General features: G+C 37.5%; 1 protein-coding gene across 6 annotated transcripts in view; it reads left to right on the top strand.

The window, feature by feature from the left end:
• The window catches only part of MTUS1 (microtubule associated scaffold protein 1), a gene marked incomplete at its 5' end in the record, with an annotated part of 168,740 nt that overhangs the window by 101,397 nt on the left and 48,630 nt on the right, over positions 1–18,713 (top strand). Inside the window, one exon of one of the 6 annotated variants that reach the window (XM_080796038.1) lies at positions 14,681–15,107. The exons of the other annotated variants lie outside the window; for them this stretch is intronic. Within the exon in view, the coding sequence (XP_080652164.1) occupies positions 14,987–15,107 (121 nt within the window). Of the gene's footprint in view, positions 1–14,680; positions 15,108–18,713 lie in introns of those variants that run through there. 6 annotated transcript variants of the gene reach the window in all.

Here is an 18,713-nt window from a genome sequence, read left to right as displayed (position 1 = left end):
GAACAAGGGCCTTCTCCTCAGGAAGCTAGGCAGGAGGTGTAAGTTTGTGAGGCCCTATATTTATGAAGTAATTAAAATAGGGTTGATGTATTAGTATAAGGAATAGCTAATACCCTTGATGTTGCCAAGCTGTGCCTAGTGTCTCAGCTTAATCAAACAGGGATGTGTGAGGGAATTATATTACAATTGTTAACCTTTTGTAAGTTCTTAAAACTAGAGAATACTCAACCATCCAGAGTAATTTAAATTCCAAATGTCCCCAATAGCCTGAGATTGAATATATTTTTACTAAATCTTTTCTAATTTAAAAAAAAAACATAAAAAACTATTCTAGATTTTTTTCTTTTTTTATTTTTTTTAATTTTTTAATTTAATTTTAATTTCTTTTTTTAATTTTCTTTTTTTTCTTTTGTTTTAAATTCCTAGCATAACTGGGTATTTCTGAGAAAAAGAGAGCTAATATGCTGTAGAATGATTTTATGTTAGAAAATCAGATAACATTTAATAGGAAGTTAGATGGTATAACTCTGTTTAACTGTTTAACTGAGAAACTTCCAGAATGTTTTCCAAAGTGCACCATTTTACCTTTCTACCACAGTATATGAGGGGTCTAGTTCCTTCACATTTTTGGCAACACTTGGTTTTATCTTTCTTTATCACAGCCATTTTAGTGGGTATGAGATGGTATCTCACTAATGATATTGGGAATCTTTTCGTATGTTTATTGGCCATTTGTAGGTCTCCTTTGGGGAAACATTTATTCAAATCCTTTGCCCTTTTAAAAATTACTTGTATTGTTGAATTGTAGGAGTTCTTTATATATAACCTGAATAACCAGATCCTTATCAGATCCTGATTTGCGAATATTTTCTCCCGCTCTTTTCACTTTTTAATAGTGCCATTTGAAGCACTAATATTTCCAGTTTTGATGTGGTTCAGTTAATTTTTTTTCTTTTGTTGCTTAAGCTTTTTTTTTTTTAATTGAAGTATAGTTGACATATAATATTTAAGGTGTAGCTACAATGAGCATTTATATATAGCAAAATGATCACAATAAGTCTAGTTACCATCTGTCACCACACAAAATTATTAAAATATTATTGACTGTATTCCCAATGCTGTACTTAACATGCCTGTGACGTATTTATTTTATAACTGGAAGTTTGCACCTTTTAATCTCCTTCACCCATGTGCCCATCCCCCAACACCTTTTCCTCTGGCAGCTGCCATTTTGTTCCCGTATTGTTGACCCCAGAACAACATGGGTCTGAACTGCATGGGTCCACTTATACATGGACTTTTTTCAATAAATACAGTATAGTACTGTAAATGTGTTTTCTTTCCTTTTAATTTTCTTATTAACATTTTTTTTCTAGCTTACTCCATTATAAGAATGTAGTATATAATACAGCCCACAAAATATGCGTTACTGTACTCTTTATGTTCTCAGTAAGGCTTCTAGTCAACAGTAGCCTAATAGTTAAGTTTTAGGGGAGTCAAAAGTTATGTACAGATTTTCAGCTGAGGGGGAATGTCAGCACCCCTAATGCCTGGATTTCTCAAGGGTCAACTGAATTTATGAGTCTATTTCTGTTTGTTCATTTCTTTTGTTTTTTAGATTGCACACATAAATGAAATCATATAGTGTTTGTCTTTACCTGTTCGACTTGTGTCTCTTAACATAATACTTTCTAGGTCATCTGTGTTGCTGCAAATGGCAAAATCTTACTCTTTTTTATGGCTAAATAATATTTCATTGTGTATCTATACCACATACTCTATCCATTCATTTATCGATGGACATGTAGTTTACTTCCACTTGGCTATTACGAATAATGCTGCACAGAGCATAGGGGTGCATATATCTATTCAAGTTAGTGTTTTCATGTTCTTCAGATAAATATCCAAAAGTGGAATTGCTAGATTGTATGATATTTCTATTTCTTATTTGTTGATGAACCACCATATTGTTTTCCATAATGGCTGCACCAGTGAATGTTTCCACCAATGGTGCATGAAGGTTTTCTTTTCCTCACATCCTCACCCACACTTGCTATTTCTTATCTTTTCAATAGTATCCATTCTGATGGGTGTAGGATAATATCTTACAGAGGTTATGACATGCATTTCCTTGATGATTAGTAATGTTGAACATCTTTCCATGTATCTGTTGTCCATCTATTATGTCTTTGGAAAAACGTCTATTCAGTTCCTCTGCCCATTTTTAATTGGACTCTTGGTTTGGTTTTGTTTCATTTTTGGTGTTGAGTTGTGTAAGTTCTTCATATATTTTGGATATTAACTCCTTATTGGATATATCATTTACAAATATCTTCTACCATTCAGTGGGTTGCCTTTTCATTTTTTAATGGTTTCCCTTGCTGTGCAAAAGCTTTTTAGTTTGTTACAGTTCTAATGGTTTTTTTAATTGCCGTTTCCTGAGGAGACAGATGCAAAAAAAAAATATTGATAAGACTATGTTTTCTTATAGTTTTATTGTTTCAGGTCTTACATTTAGATCTTTAAACTATTTTGAGTTGACTCCTGGTAATGTTTTGAATAAAGGTGATGACCATGTGCATCCTTGTCTTAATCCTGCTCTTAGAGGAAAAGCTTTCAGTTTCTTACTGTGGAGTATAGTGTAAGCTGTAGGTTTGTCATATATGGCCTTTATTATGCTGAGATATATTCCCTGTATACTCATTTTCTTGAGAGTTTTCATCATAAATGGATGTTAAATTTTGTCAGGTGCTTTTTCTACATCTGTTGAGATAATCATTAGATATTATCCTTCATTTTGTTAAGGTGGTATATCATGTTGATTGATTTATGGATGTTGAAACACCATTGCATATTTAGAATAAATCTTACTTGATCATGGTGTATGATCCTTTTAATGTAGTGTCGAATTTGGTTTTCTAACATACTGGTGAGGATTTTTGCATTGATGTTCACCAGGAATGTTGGCCTGTAATTTTAAGGCTACTATTTCCTTACTGATTTTTGTCTAATGCCTACTTATGTAAATGGAGTATGAAAGTCCCTGATCTTATTATACTATTGTCGATTTCTCCCTTTATGTTTATTAATATTGGCTTTATCTATTTAGGTACTCTTATATTAGGTTCATTGATGTTTATAATTTTTAAACTGTTTTTGTTGGGTTGATCCCTTTATTGTTATATAATTCCTTTTTTTGTTAGTCTTTGCCGTAATGTCTACTTTGTCTGATGTGAGCATCGCTGTCCCAGTTTTCTTTTTGTTTCTATTTGCATGGTATATTTTTTTCTATCCATTCACTTTTAGTGTATGTGTCCTTAGGTCTGAAGGGAGTCTTTTGTAGGCAACATACAGATGGGTCTTGTTTTTTCATCCATTCAACTAGCCTATGTTTTCTGATTGGAGCATTTAGTCCATTTAAATTTAACGTAATCATTGAGAAGTATGTATTTATTGCCATTTTGTTGTTTTCTGATTGTTTTTGTAGTTCTTTTCTGTTGCCTTCTACTTCTCTTGCTCTCTTCCCTTGTGTTTTGATGATTTTCTTCAGTGTTCTGTTTGGATTCCTTTCTCTGTATTTTTTTTTGCTTATGTCTTATGGGTCTTTGGTTTGTGGTCATCATGAGATTTATATGTAACACCATATATAATGATTTATGTTAAGTTGGTGGTCACTTAAGTTTTAACATTTTAAGCACTACATTTCTACTCCCTCTCTCTGTGTTTGATGTATTTGATGTCATATTTTACATCTTTTTATTTTGTTATAACTAAAATAATTATTGTGGATACAATTGATTTCACTATCTTTGTCTTTTAATCTTTAAACTATTTTTATAAGTGGTTGGCCCACTACCTTTACCATATGTATGCTTTACCAGTGAGAATTTTTTCTTTCATTATATTCTTCTGGTTATGACCTTTTCTTTCTTCTTCTTTTTTTTTTTTTAAGATTTATTTGTGTATTTTAGAGAGTGAGCATGTGCAAGCAGGGGGAGGGGCAGAGGGAGAAGAAGAGAGAGAATCTCAAGCAGAGTGCAGACCCCGATGAGGGGCCAGTCCCACAACCCAAGATCATAACCTGAGCCAAAATCAAGTGTCAGACACTTAACTAACTGAGCCACTCAGGAGCTCTATGACCTTTTTTGTTTAAAGAGGTCTCTAACATTTGTTGTAAGGCCAACTTCATGGTGATGAACTCCCTTGACTTTTGTTTGTCTGGGAGGCTTTTTATCTCTTTCATTCTGAATGATAATCTGGCTGGGGAGAGTCTTCTGGTTGTAGATTTTTTTCTTCTCAGACTTTGAATATAGCATGCCACTTTCTTCTGACCTGCAGTTTATGGGGCAAAGGCAGCTGATAGTCTAATGCTGGTTCCCTTGTATGTATCTGGTTGCTTTTCTCTTGCTGCTTTTAAGATTCTCTTCTCATCTTTCATTTTTTTAGAGATTTTATTTTTAAGTAATTTCTACAGCCAACATGGGACTTGAACTCATACTTCCAAGATCAAGAGTTGCATTCTCTACCCACTAAGCCAGCCAGGTCCTCCTTCTTATCTTTCATTTTTTTTTACACATAATTATTAATGTGTTTTCTTGTCACTCTCTTGGGGTCCATCTTGTTTGGTGCTCTCTGTGCTTGCTTGACCTGGTTGTCTTCCTCAAGTTAGAAAAGTTTTGAGCCATTATATCTCCAAATAATTTTTCTGTCCCTCTCTCTATTTTATCTCCTCTGGGACCCCAGAATACAAATGTTAGTATGCTTGATGTTAAACTATCCTTATTAAAAAATGTTTTTTTTCTTTTTGCTGTTGAGCTTGGATCATTTCCACTCCTCTGCCTTCCAGATCACTAATCCATTTTCCTGCGTTCTCGAATCTCCTGTTGATTCTCTGTAGTGTATTTTCCATTTCAGTTATTGTATTCTGAGCCACAATTGGTTTTTTTGTTTTGGTTTGGTTTTTTTTAGATTTTATTTATTTGAGAGAGGGGGAATGAGTGCACAAGCAGGCAGAGAGGCAGGGAGAGGGAGAAGCAGACTCCCTGCTGAGCTGGGAGCCCAAAGCGGGGCTCAATCCCAAAACCCAAGGATCATGCCCCAAGTCAAAGGCAGACACCTAACTGACTGAGTCACCCAGGCACCCTGCCACGATTGTTTTTTTTCTAATGTTCGCTATCTCCTTGTTGAACTTCTCACTCTGTTCCTCCATACTTCTTTTGTGTTAGATGAGTTTATGAACATTGTTTTAGTCTCTGTATCAGTTGGATGGCTTATCTTTATTTCATTTAGTTCTTTTTCTGAGGTTTTTTGTCTTAATCTTTTTTTTTTTTTAAGATTTTATTTACTTATTTGACAGACAGAGATCACAAGTAGAGAGGCAGGTAGGGGGTGGGGGAGAAGCAGGCTCCCCGCTGAGCAGAGAGCCTGATACGGGCTAGATCCCAGGACCCTGGGATCATGACCTGAGCCGAAGGCAGAGGCTTTAACCCACTGAGCCACCCAGGTGCCCCTTGTCTTAGTCTTTTGTTTGAAACATATTTCTGTCTCCTCATTTTGCCTGTTTATGTTTGTTTCTATGTGTTATGTAGATCAGCTATGTCTCCTGGTCTTGAAGGATTGGCTTTATGTAGAAAGTGTCCTACGGGGCCTGGAAGAACAATCTCTCCTGGTCATCAGAATCAGGCATTCCATGGTGTCTTCATTTTTATGGTGTGTGTTCTTCCTCTTTCATTGGCTCACTGCTTTTGTGGGCAAACCGGTGGGTGGGGTTGGTCCCACTTCAATTCAGGGGCAAGAGCTGCTTTAGCAGGCCATCATTCTGTCTGGGGCTGCCTGCTAGGTGTTACAGGTAAAAGCTTCTTGAGTTGTGCGGAGATACTGGTCCCATCTGGGTTCTCTGGCTGGGTGAGGTAGGGCTGGAACCACTTTGCCTTCTGTTATAGGTGTGTTGAATATAGCACATCCACAGAGGAGTGTGGGGCAGGGCGAGTATTGCTGCTAGTAGTGTTGATGGGGAGTGTTAGAACTGGTACCCACCAGTCTTAGGCCAGCTAGACAGGAGAGTAAGAAATGGCACCAGCTAGCACTTCTGTCCTGGGGAAGTTCCTGTTGATCCCTGCCCCTTCAGTACATGCCCTATAATTAGTCACCAAATCTCATTCATGTGTGGTCCAGGTGCTTTTGAAACTGCTGCTTTGCTATGTCTCAGAGCAGGTAAGTTTGTGCACGAGCCTTGTTGAGAATGGAGTCTTCGTTTTCTGTAGCCCTCCCGTTCTCCCAGAGTTAAGCCTCATCAATTTTCAATGAAGGACTCATTTCTGGGTGCCAGACCCTCAGAAATGGAGGTGCCCAATGTGGGGCTTGAGCCCCTTGCTCCTCAGGGAGCATCTCTGGAGCTGTGATAGCCCTCTTGCTCTTGTTATTTTGCTGGAGGTGTGGGTTCCATAGACACTGTGTCTCTACCCTTCCTGCCCTTCTTGATGTTACTTTTCCTTTATATCTTTGTCTGTGGAAGAGCTGTTCTGCTAGTCTTGAGGGCATTCTCAGAGAGTTGTCTAATTGTAGTTGAAGCCTTGGTGTGTCTGGGGGAGGGGGTAAGCTCAGGATTCTCCCACTCAGCCACCTTGATCCTCTCTCTGGTTCTGATGCTCTGTAGAAGCCGTTGATTGATGCTAGGTCATGAAGCTTTATGCCTCTATTATCTTATAAGATTTTTAGACTTTAAGCTCTTAGGCTTAGGCCTGTAATCCATTTTAAGTTAATTTTTGTAATTGAAATAGAGGGTCCAGCTTCATTGTTTTACATGTAGATATCCAGTTGTCCCAGAACCGTTTGTTGAAAACACTTAATCTTTCCATATTGAAATGTCTTGGCACCTTTGTTAAAAATAGTTGCCTGTAAATGTGAGAATTTATTTCTGGACTCTCAAATCTATTCCATGGATCTATGTGTCTCTCTTTGCTAATACCACACTGTTGCTTACTGTGGTATATAATAAGCTTTGACATCAGGTAGTGTGAATTATTCTAACTTGTTCTTTTCTAAGATTCTTATGGCTATTCTGGGTTCCTGGAATTTCTGCATGAGCTTTTGGGTCAGTGTCTATTCTGCAAAAAATCAGCTGTGATTTTTATAGAGATTACATTGAATATGTAGATGAGTTTGGGGAGTATTGCCATTTTTACTGTATCAGGTATTTTGATCCATGATTATGGGAGATCTTCCCTTTTAGTTAGATCTTCTTTTTTTTTTCCTTCAATAATTTTTGTAGTTTTCAAGATACAACTTTTGCAGTTCTTCCGGTGAGTAATTGTATGCAACTTTTCTATGCTTTGGAAAGTGCTATTGATATTGGTCACAGTAAAAGTGCTGGTTAAATAAATCTAATATGCCTATCTTAATTTCAGTTAAATCTGAAACATGGAAAGGCATTCTTCATTCATGTCTCAAGTCTATAATCATGTAAACTGTCACAACGGATATTTTTTTGATAGGCATAGTAAATAATCCCAGTATATTATCCCTTTTCTGCAATAAACTATTAGCATTAGACATTTTTTCCTTTTCACATGTTGGACTGACTTTATGCCTTATTTCCGAAGCATATCATTGACTTTTGACATATAAGTAACCCTTGACAATTATTGTTGTCAGATTAGCAAATTAACTCCTGATTAAATGAGAAAAGAAGTGGAAATTATGAATCATGTTCTGGTTTTCTTTGGCAAAGCCTTTATCTATGGAGTAGAAATGAGGCATATGACAGATTTAGAGAATTCCTGTCTCCAGTTAACCCTTAATAATCAATGTTGTAATAATGGCAGTGGAGAAGACGTATTTTAAAGGATCTGCATTGCAGCTTAATCTCAGTTATGTGGCATGAATGTGTATTTTTTTTCAAAATTCATAAACGTGTCTTTTCCATTTATTTTCCAAGTTGATGGTTACCTATTTAAGACTAACCTAGTATTACGATGAGCCCACTGAGGAAAAGTCAGTGTGTTGGCTTTTAGAGAGATAACTTTGATGTTAACTTGTGTCCAAATAGCCAGTGACTTGGGGTGCATCGTGTAAGCTCTCTGATAATAGTTTCCTGTGTAGTTGAAATGACTGACCACTAAAGTTTCTGCTATAATATTCTATGAGTGCAGAGCACCTAGACTTTCTTCATATTCTGCTTGCAAGTGTTCTTTTAGATGGTACAGAAGACATTGTTTCACATACAAACATGTTCCTCTGAGCATTAAATTTTATGTATTTGTACTATGGCTTTGAGATGGTTTTCTTTTTTTTTTAAGCACAAATAGTGGTGAAGATTATTCTGACCATCTTTTCATATTCTTTTGCTTTAGTCACTTAATTGTAGCAGTTTGCTAAATTCTAAAAAGTTTAGCATGTAGAGGTTTAAGTGTCACCCCTTGTTTGTTTGTTTGTTTTTAATTTTGTGATTTTAAATAAATCCAGATAACTTTATGTCCTGTTTTGTTGCTTACCATGAGTAATCACTTCTAGGGACTAGTATATTTAGCATATGCAGAAACTTTTAACTACTCCTCTTAAATACTTGAGGTACCTCTATTACATACATAAATGATTCTATGGTTGGGCATTTCTCACTTTCAGGGTTTGGGGAGATTGCTTGGGATAGATTCTTGAAAGTAGTTTAAGTAAATCAAAACCTATGTATTTGTCGTCATTTCACTCAGATAAGTGAATTGTTTTCCAAAAGCCCCATATCCCTTTATACCGTGATTGCAACAGAAGAGCGTTGGCTTCACCATACTCTGGCCAACATTGGATATTATTTTTAAATTGTGACTAATGTAATAGTTGAAAAGTGAATGTCACTGTTTTAGCTTAACTTTTCATCAGTTACTTCAAAGACACTTCCATTATCTTATAAGACAATAAAGAGGAGCAGAGAGAGTAAACTTTTGAGATGTTGAATATTGGTTTGAATCTTAGTCTTGCCACATTCTGCTTCTGTCCTGACCTTAGGCCGTTTACTAAGCCTCTCCAAGTCTCAAATCTCTCATTTGGGAATATGGGAATGTTCTAGGAATAATTCCCAGGATAGGTAATTTTGACTTCATAAAGTTATTGTATAAAAAGCTTTCAAATGGTAGCCCATTCTGCTGCAAGGGATGGTGATGATGGGAGTCCCTTCCATTGTTCTGAGAATTCTATTGGCTTATTCTGAGTTCTTTTGCAGGAGGTTGAATTATTTTAAATCCTCAAAGCAAGCAGGAAAAGCCACTTTAAGTCAAGAACTATCCTCATGAGGTCTAGCTGCTATAATTTATTTAAAGAATCTGATGCTAAAACATTTTAGCCAACATTGATTCTAAATAAAACTTGGTTTACTGTTCATAAAGAAGATGTCACATGTACCAGTACTATAATTACCTTGGTTCTCCCGCACATTAAAGCTGTTTGGGATACCAAAGCATGAGAGATGTATTTATCCAACTCCCCCCCCCCCCCCAACACACACACATACACCATTGTTTTACACAAGATTTTCAAGCTCAGGAGCCATGGTGTCTGCCTGGGAGACTAGAAAATGCACTGCTCCTTGCCTGCCCATTTACTAAATACAGCACAGGAGGATAGGGTTGCTTTTTGTACCCACTATTTCCAAGTGTTGGAAAACAGTTGAGAGTTGCAGACCTGCTCTGATGAGGTACTAGTGTAGCCGGCATTTCCCCTGGGAAAAAATGGGATGAGCCTGTCTTTCCATGCTGCTTTGATTATAACTCTCATCCTACGTAAAAAGCAGATTTGGGGGGTTTTATTTGTTTGTTTGTTTGTTTTTTGTTTTTTTCTTTTTAAAGAAGATTTTGTTTTGATGTGTGATAAATTTAGTGTTTCACACCAGGGAAATGTGTAGCTTATTTAGCAAATCTTATTGGTACAAAGGCTATCTCTTCAGCGGGAACTAGGTTCCTACTTCACACACCACATGCAAAAATATTCCTTTTTGGTGGAAATTTAACAAAAAGTAGAATGAAAAGAGCGCTAAGAATATAGACTTGGATAGAAAAGGCCTTTTTCCAGGAACATTAGAACAACAGAAAAGGTGGATAATTATGACAACAGAAGTTTTAGACTTGCCTTTTGTCAAATACATTATAAACAGGGTGGGGAATATCAACCATAAGTAGATTTATTGTGGTTATTTTTCAGTTTATACAAGTATTGAATCATGTTGTACACCTGCAACTAACATGTGCTGTCCGTTATGTCTCAAAAAATTATAAACAATATTAATAGCAAACACATTCGTTCCAGATAGGACTCTTTCAAAACAGCCGGTCAAGATGACCCCGCGGTAGAAATGTAAATGGACAGACATGAAAGAAAAAAATATGAAGCGCTAGGAAATGAGAAAAAGTTTACAAATGGCTAATTAACATAATGTACTATCAGTGCTTGCATTTTTTTTTGAAGATTTTATTTATTTATTTGATAGAGAGATCACAAGTATACAGAGAGGCAGGCAGAGAGAGAGGGGGAAGCAGGCTCCCTGCTGAGCAGAGAACCTGACCTGGGACTTGACCCCAGGACCCTGAGATCATGACCTGAGCCAAAGGCAGAGGCTTAACCCACTGAGCCACCCAGGCACCCCAGTGCTTGCATGTTTTTAAGAGGAGTACCTGGTGTTGATGAGTGAGTGAGGAATGGGTCCCACTCACATACCGCTGAAGACATAAATTATAGCAGCCTTTGCAGAGGCGGTGTAGGGACATAGAACAAAAGTCTTCTACCCAGGAATTCGATTTATCAGAACTGTTTAAAGGGAAATTACTGATTTTCTTATTTTTTGCCTTTCAGAATTGTTTAGAAAGGGGAGGTGAATAGGAAACAACCTGAATGATGTAAACAACACCTGTTTAAGTTAAGCCACTTGTTTAAATTATGTTCACCGACATTTCAGTGATAATTCTGAAGCCTTTAAAAAACAATATAGAGGGTCAGTTAATGCCTTGGAAAGATAAGTGAGAAGTTTTTAAGTTTATTAAATTCAGTCATCTTGTATTAAGTTTAAAAATTGGTTAGAGAGCATTATGATATATAGGTAATTTAACTTTTATTTTTTAAGGAATATTCTATAGTAATGAGTTTTAACTTTTAAAAACCTTTTACATGGCTAAAACAACATCTTTCATTTTTTGGAGACCAAAGAAATAAAAGGCAATGTCACTGGTCTTGGAGAACTTATAATCTTGTGGGTAGGTGGAGGCTAAAATTTTTTATAATTGTTTTATGTGGTTTTTAAAATATTCACAATGTAGGCATTCTTCTTCCTACTAAGGAAGATTCTTCTTCCTACTATGGAAGAATTGGACCCTGAGTTGAACGTCCTACTGTTGAAACAGAGATTTGAACATAAGACAGTAAAGATGACGAGGCATAAAAATGAAGAAAATATGGCAGTCGTGTTGTGTTAGGGACAGTACGGAGATAAACGTTAAGATGGGTACACTTGGTGTTCGAGTTCTAGGGAAGATTGGACAGAGATGCTTGGATCCCTGGTTTGAATATTAATCCTCCGCGGATTCTTCATGATCGTCAGTAGTAAACACATCCATCCTAGTGGGGTTGCATTTCCTGCCATCTAAGCAGCCCGGCACAATGCATGCTTGAATCATATCTAGAATCGTGACATCACTGTGCTCTAAATTGACTCTGATTAACTACCTGTGCATGTATACACATGCGCACGTACACACACACACACACACACACACTCTCTTCCACACAGACTGCAGTGGAATCTGTGGTTCTCTTGAAGGTACTAGGATGCTATAGCATATTTGACCTTCCAAACACTTACATCTTCCATATCACATCTTTTTTTTGTTTGTATATTAAACCTTACTAAAGACTTCGCACAATTTTTATTTCTTATGTGCGTCATTAATAGAAACTCCACTTAATTCTGTACCCTTATTATAAAGCTAATCTGTCACTTCAACTTACTTAAAAGTCTATTTTTTTGGACTCTGTGATCCTTGTTTTTTAAAAAAAAATGGAAAAATAGAGAAATTTATGGCAAAGAAATTGAACATCCTGCTGACAGTTTTGTATACTTGCTCAGTGTTTTTTCTTATTCTTTAAAGTTGAGATCCTATGATACATATAGTTTTATTTTTTAAAGAACTTATTAGAGCAGAGAGAGAGCATGTCCATGAGCCGGGTTGGGGGAGGGGGGGGCGCTGAGGGAGAAGCGGACTCCCCATTGCTGACTGAGGACCCTGGGATCATGAACTGAGCTAAAGGCAGATACTTAAGTGACTGAGTCACCTAGGTGCCCCTATCCATACAATTCTAAATCATGGTTTTGTTTTCCCACTTGACATCCAAACACAAGCTTTGCTGCCTCTTATAAAAACTCCTCTTATTCCTAATTTCTATAACTGTAATAGCATTGTTCTTAGTAACAAAAGTTCCTTAAAGTTTTGTTTTGTTTTGTTTTGTTTTGTTTTTTACTGTCCTTGGTGATCTTTAGATATTCTCTTCACTTAAGACTTTGTATAATGACAAAGATGGGCACTTCTCTTTAGGTGTTTCTCCTATACTTGGAGGAACTTCAGAAATTATGCTGGTGCACAAGTGATTACTGACCAAATAAGTAATCAAAAGAAACTTTTTTTTTTCCCAAAAGAAACTTTTTGAGCCAATTTAAAAATCCATGCTTCCTTGTCCACCCCTCTCCAAAGTTTATGTGTCATAAAAATAGTTGTAACTCTCCACTAACCACTCATTCGGTTATTTGAAAGAGCGAATACATGTGAGCATTTAGGGGAGTATCTGGCACTCAGATTCTGAGAGTCGGTGGTTACTATTCATGAAAAGGCTCACTTGCGCTAGCTTGCCACCAGGGGGCAGACTGTGTTGGGAAAGCAGTGAAAACCCAGCTGGAGCTGTTGTGTCTTTTATCTAGTACACCTTCTTTTGTGTGTGCACACGTACGTGTATCTGACTACGCAAGCAAGGAGTACTCTCCGATTTCTGACTTTCTGATTAGCACTGCCTTTTTTCCTTACAGTTCCTCCTTCTGCTGTTTAAAGAGATCATTCGAGCAATGTTTACTTCTGATATATGTGGTATAACTTAGTGTAGTTAAAGTGAAAATTTTAATGCATGTGGTGGGTTGGTGGCATGTTGCTGATTTCTTCTTTTGGTTAATCTAGGCTAAAAGATTTCCCTTTTAGCCAGTTTAGCCTAGAGTTTGCTATTACTTCACAAGCAAAAAACAAACAAACAAAACAACAACAACAACCCCCCCTGCATGACAGCTGAAATGGGATGGTGTATCAGGTCTGTTTTTAACAGCAATATTTAATTTGATTCTATTTATGATTGTAATGTTGATTGATATTTTAGTTGTTCCAAGGTTTTTATTGGGGGGGGGATAGCAGGAGGAGAGGCGATTGTGGCATATTCATATGCAGAATCTGGAAAAAGGGTGATTGTTAAGTAATAAACTGTGATAAAGTAGAAAGGCAACATCTCATTGTAGCTTTTCTTTAATTCCTTGGTTATTTGTGATTGTGTTGCCATGGGTGTGGTGTGTTTTCAAGATCCATCCTGTATCAACAAGTTGTACCTTTCCCACAGCTAACCCTTGATAGATAATTAGGTTTGTGTCTCTTATTGACAGCTTCTAAGATGGTAGGCTCTGGGGTTGAGGAAGAGGAAGAAGGAATTATTCAGAATGTTCTTTCCTGCCCAGCTCCTTTCATCTTCACACCCTAAATGCTCTGTAGACTTTCTAAAACAGTAGCTGTGCCCTGCACATTTTGATAGCATTTATTAGGGTTATTTACAGCTACCAGTTTCTACATTTATTTCTAAGTTTTGTTTTCTTAGGAAATCTTGGAAACAAGCAGAGATCCTTTTCTGCACACTGTTTTCTTTTTTAAATGAAAAAAGGGTTATTAGGTTGTTCCTGATTATTAGTATTACTTAAGTGAGCATATGGGTGGCATAATTTTCTTACATCCATAACTTCATCTTCCTTTAGTTTTTCCCATAATATTTTAATGTACTTCTATAAACTACTCTACCTAGATAAACATTTAACAGATTCCAGTAAAACAGATCCAAACTTATTCCAAGTCTCAAAACATTACTGTGAGAGGCCACCTGATTTTCCATAAATACAACTGATAAAGCAGTAAGCATTGTCTTGAAAATGTGGCCTGATTAATTTTTATTCCTCTGGAACTATTATATTACATCTGGTAGGGAAATTGCCAAACATGACTATTAAAGTTGAACTTTAACCTTTTATCAATCTGTCATTAATAGAAGTTTTATTAAAAACTGTATCTGGGAACATCTATTACTTGAAGCCATTTAAAAAAAAATAAGTGTATCCAAAGTATCAGGTTTATATATAGATTTATATACAAAATATTTGAAAAAATGTCCCATGTTATCAGTGTGAATATAATTAAAATTTTTAAAATCAGAATATAGATGACTGAAAAAGAAGTCTTAATTTTCTCCTAATTCCTAAATAAGGATTTAGTGCTCAAATTAATTTCGCTTAGCAATCTTTCAAGTAGTGAGAGAATCCGTGACATTATTGGTTGTTATATAAAGCTCCTAAGACCACCCACTTTCTCCTCCCCTTTACCATCTCGGATGAAAACCATAACAGCCCCTAAGCATGTACAGCGTGATGTAATTCGGAGGCTGCTTACTGCTGGATCTGCGAACAGGAGATTTTAGTCAGAGGAAGGGTATTGTTTTGGCAACATCTGGAAGTGAAAGCGGAAGCCAGGAACACTTGGATAGCTCTGGGCTTTTTTTTTTTTTCTTTTGTGTATGTGCGATGGAATGACATTTGCTATGTAGGCATGTTTTCTCCTGCTGTTTTTTCTTGGCTTTGAAGAGTACTGAGTTTACAAAGACAGTATGTGATAGTCCCTGGAAGCTCCTTCTTCTGTGCGATCTTTTCACCTGTTCTGAAGACATGTTGTTGTCTCCCAAATTCTCCTTATCCACCATTCACGTACGACTGACTGCCAAAGGACTGCTTCGAAACCTCCGACTTCCTTCAGGGTTTAGGAAAAGCACTGTCATTTTCCATACAGGTTTGTCTTGCATAAATCTCTGTTGAGTGGTGCATGGGGGACTTTGATTGATTAACTTGCAGCTGCTTATTAGAAATTTTCTAAGGAGATAGGCACTTGAGGAAAGAAAGCTCTGACACAACAAGGCTTTCTTCATAGAAATAGGCATCTTGCCCTTAACATTTCAATGTATGAGCATCTGATACTTTGATTCTATATAAGCAGATATGTGTGTGTGTGTGTGTGTGTGTGTGTGTGTGTGTGTGTGTGTGTGTGTGTGTTTATAGAGAGCAGAATTGTTGCCTTGGTGCTCCCTCTTTTCTGATGTGAACAAGATCTGTGAAAATCAACAGCTGTTAAATTCACATTTTGCTTCAGATGATTTTGGAAATGGGGCATGTGTGAATTAATATTTCTCTCATCCTTAAAGGAGGAGATGAAGGAGAGGGTTTCTATAGTTTTCATTATGTACTTTCTCACTGAGATCGTAATAGGTTAGTTTAACATGCTGAATGATTTCTAAGCTATTTACAAACTATTTCCTAAATTATTTCCAAATTAAACATCCTGGTAGTTGTGGAGCAGTAATAAGTGAGGCACAAAAACTAAACAAAACTCAAGTTTTCCTAGCTTCCTAGTGGAAATATTTGCAATCACAAAAGCCTGCCTTTGATATCTGCTTTTATGCTCTGTGCCTGAGACAGAAATAAATGTCGTGTGTGTTTCAGGCATCTGTGAACCTGCATGCTCACTTTTAGAGGATTTAGTTAATGGCCTCACATTGTTCCTTTTGTTCCAGATAATAATTGCAGCTATGGTAAATTATGTTGGTTTTATTCTGTAAAAACAGGTGTGTTATTATATTTGATTCTGGCTGGTGAGTGTTGACTGTAATAAGACTGAGTATGTAAACAGATTTTTTTTTTTTCTTCTTACTCTTGTCAGCTCTGATGTGTCTTGTTTTCCGTCTCTGTCCCTAGTGATTTTTTTTTTTCCAGCGGACTGTTTCTAGTTTTCCCAGAGGCATCTCCCTTCCCTGTGGGATAGCTCTCATTTTTTCCAGCACCTTCTCCTCATGTTTCATAACTCCCCTTGACCTGTCACTGAAGTCTGCCAGCCTCTCCCTCAGCCTGAGCTGGCAGCTGAAGGTAAATGAGTTGTTAGGAGGCAGAACAGTGGCTCTCTCTCCCAGCCTCAATGCCTCTGTCATTTTTTTTTTTTTTTTAAAGGTGAAGAAACAAAAGGGTGTCTTGTATTTGCAAAAATCTGTATGATCTAAAATAGCTTTTAACTTAAAAATCTGTGCTCCAAGAAAAAGAGAAAGTCAAACTGTACAGAGGTTTTGCAATTCCAAGTGACCTGTGTCTTGCTCGGGCCCCCTGCCCTGTCTCCGGGGGCCACCACTGTCCTGGGTGCTTGCAAAGCCTTCCAGTAACTTGCTCATCATATGTAAGCCTATGTGGATTTTTATAGACTCTTTGGTTATACAGAAATTGAAGCACATATATGTATGGATATATATGTATACACACACACGTGTGTATATATATACACACTCTTTTATAGCTTGCTTTTTAAAGTTAACGTATCTTGGATTTTCATGTCAACACATGTTTCTCTCCCTCTGCTTTTTAATCTTCATGGGCGCCATGATCTTTTTAACCACTCTTCTTCTGGTGAACATTTTAGGTCATTTATTGTATTTTCATGGAGCAGATAAGCTGCTGGGAAATTTAAGCAAAAGATAAAAGCCCTTTATTATCAGACTTTGACTAATAGTTGCTATTTTAGGTACCTTTTGTTTTTGGAATTTCTGTAGAAACACTTGGCAACATTCGTTTGGCTGCAGTGACATGGAGCCTGAGTGCACTTAGCCGTGCTCTAGTTTACCACCTTCTACACCAGGAAGTCAGAGGTCCAGAGAAGTGGATTAACATGCCCAAGGGCACACAGGGGCAGAAATGGGATCAAAACCTGGCCCCTCCGTTTAGAACTCTTGGCTTCTAGATTTTCTTGGCTGTGACTGATGCTGTAATTGTGTTAGAGCTGGTGAATAGTAGTAATGAAGTAAGAGTTTTTTCCGATGTGGGAAGCATTTAAAAATTATGTAAAGAACGTAAGTCTACTTAACCCCAGTAAGAATCCTTTTGTGAGCTTATCCCATATTACACAACTTAAAGGTCTGAGACATTTCTCAGTGAAACGGATATTGAAGTCCCTGCATGGATTCTTATGGGCTATAAGCTGTAACTCATGTTTGTATTCTTTTTTTTTTTTAAGATTTTATTTATTTATTGGACAGACAGATCACAAGTAGGCAGAGAGGCAGGCAGAGAGAGAAGGGAGGAAGCAGGCTCCCTGCTGAGCAGAGAGCCCGATGCCGGGCTCGATCCCAGGACGCTGGGATCATGACCTGAGCCGAAGGCAGAGGCTTTAACCCACTGAGCCACCCAGGCACCCCTCATGTTTGTATTCTTAATAAAGTGGGTGCTCTTGGCCTTGGTTGCCAAAGTGGCAGTGTGCTGACCTGGATTCTAGAACCAGAAAGTGGCTGAGTGTAAAAACAAATAGAGATTTCATGGGCGCCTGGGTGGCTCAGTTGGTTGAACGACTGCCTTCGGCTCAGGTCATGATCCCGGACTTTCAGGATCGAGTCCCGCATCGGGCTCCCAGCTCCTTGGGGAGTCTGCTTCTCTCTCTGACCTTCTCCTCTCTCATGCTCTCTTTCACTCATTCTCTCTCAAATAAATAAATAAAATCTTTAAAAAAAAAAAAAAAACAAATAGAGATTTCAAAGAGTGGAGTCTCAGATTCTTCGAACCAATTAGTCATGGATAAATGATGAAGAACCGTGATTCAGCTGCGACTGATGTCATAGGACAGGATAAAGGAAAACCATCGTGTCATGAGTATTAACTGAATTTGGGTGATAAGGAGAGAATGAGTTTAGATAAGATGAATTTTCAGGTGTAATACATCGAGGATTTTTTTAACTGTACCCAGAAAAATTCATAACATTTGAGGTTAAAGAGGCCTCAGAAATCATCTCATCTGACTCCTTTATTTTGTAGCTCTATGTGAGTGACCAAGGTCATTCCCTTGGTTCCTAGCAGAACTAAGGCTACAACCTCAGGCTCTTGGAATCCATATCTAGTGCATGTGACTCTTGATCTCAGAGTTGTGAGTTCAAGTCCCATGTTGGGTGTAGAGAATAACTTAAATAAAAACTTTTAAAAAATTGATTAGGGGCACCTGGGTGGCTCAGTGGGTTAAGCCTCTGTCTTCAGCTCAGGTCATGATCTCAGGGTCCGGGATCGAGCCCCACATCGGGCTCTCTGCTCAGCAGTGAGCCTGCTTCCTCCTCTCTCTCTCTGCCTGCCTCTCTGCCTACTTGTGATCTCTGTCTGTCAAATAAATAAATAAAATCTTTTTAAAAAATTGTTTAAAGTAAGCTCTATGACCAGCATGGGGCTTGAACTCAAGACTGTGAGATCAGAAGTCATGTGCTCTACTGACTGAGCCAGCCAGCCCCCCACTTTCCCCTCTTTCCAGACTGTCTTTCACATTGCAGGATTCATTCAGTCATTTCATAAGTGAGTACCTATTAGACATGGACCATGTGCCAGG

This window comes from Martes martes (genome assembly GCF_963455335.1).
Source record: "Martes martes genome assembly, chromosome: 2".
In the NCBI taxonomy this organism is placed as follows: Eukaryota; Metazoa; Chordata; class Mammalia; order Carnivora; family Mustelidae; genus Martes; species Martes martes.
Note: the sequence above shows the minus strand (reverse complement) of the source record. Positions and strands in the feature narration are given on the sequence as shown.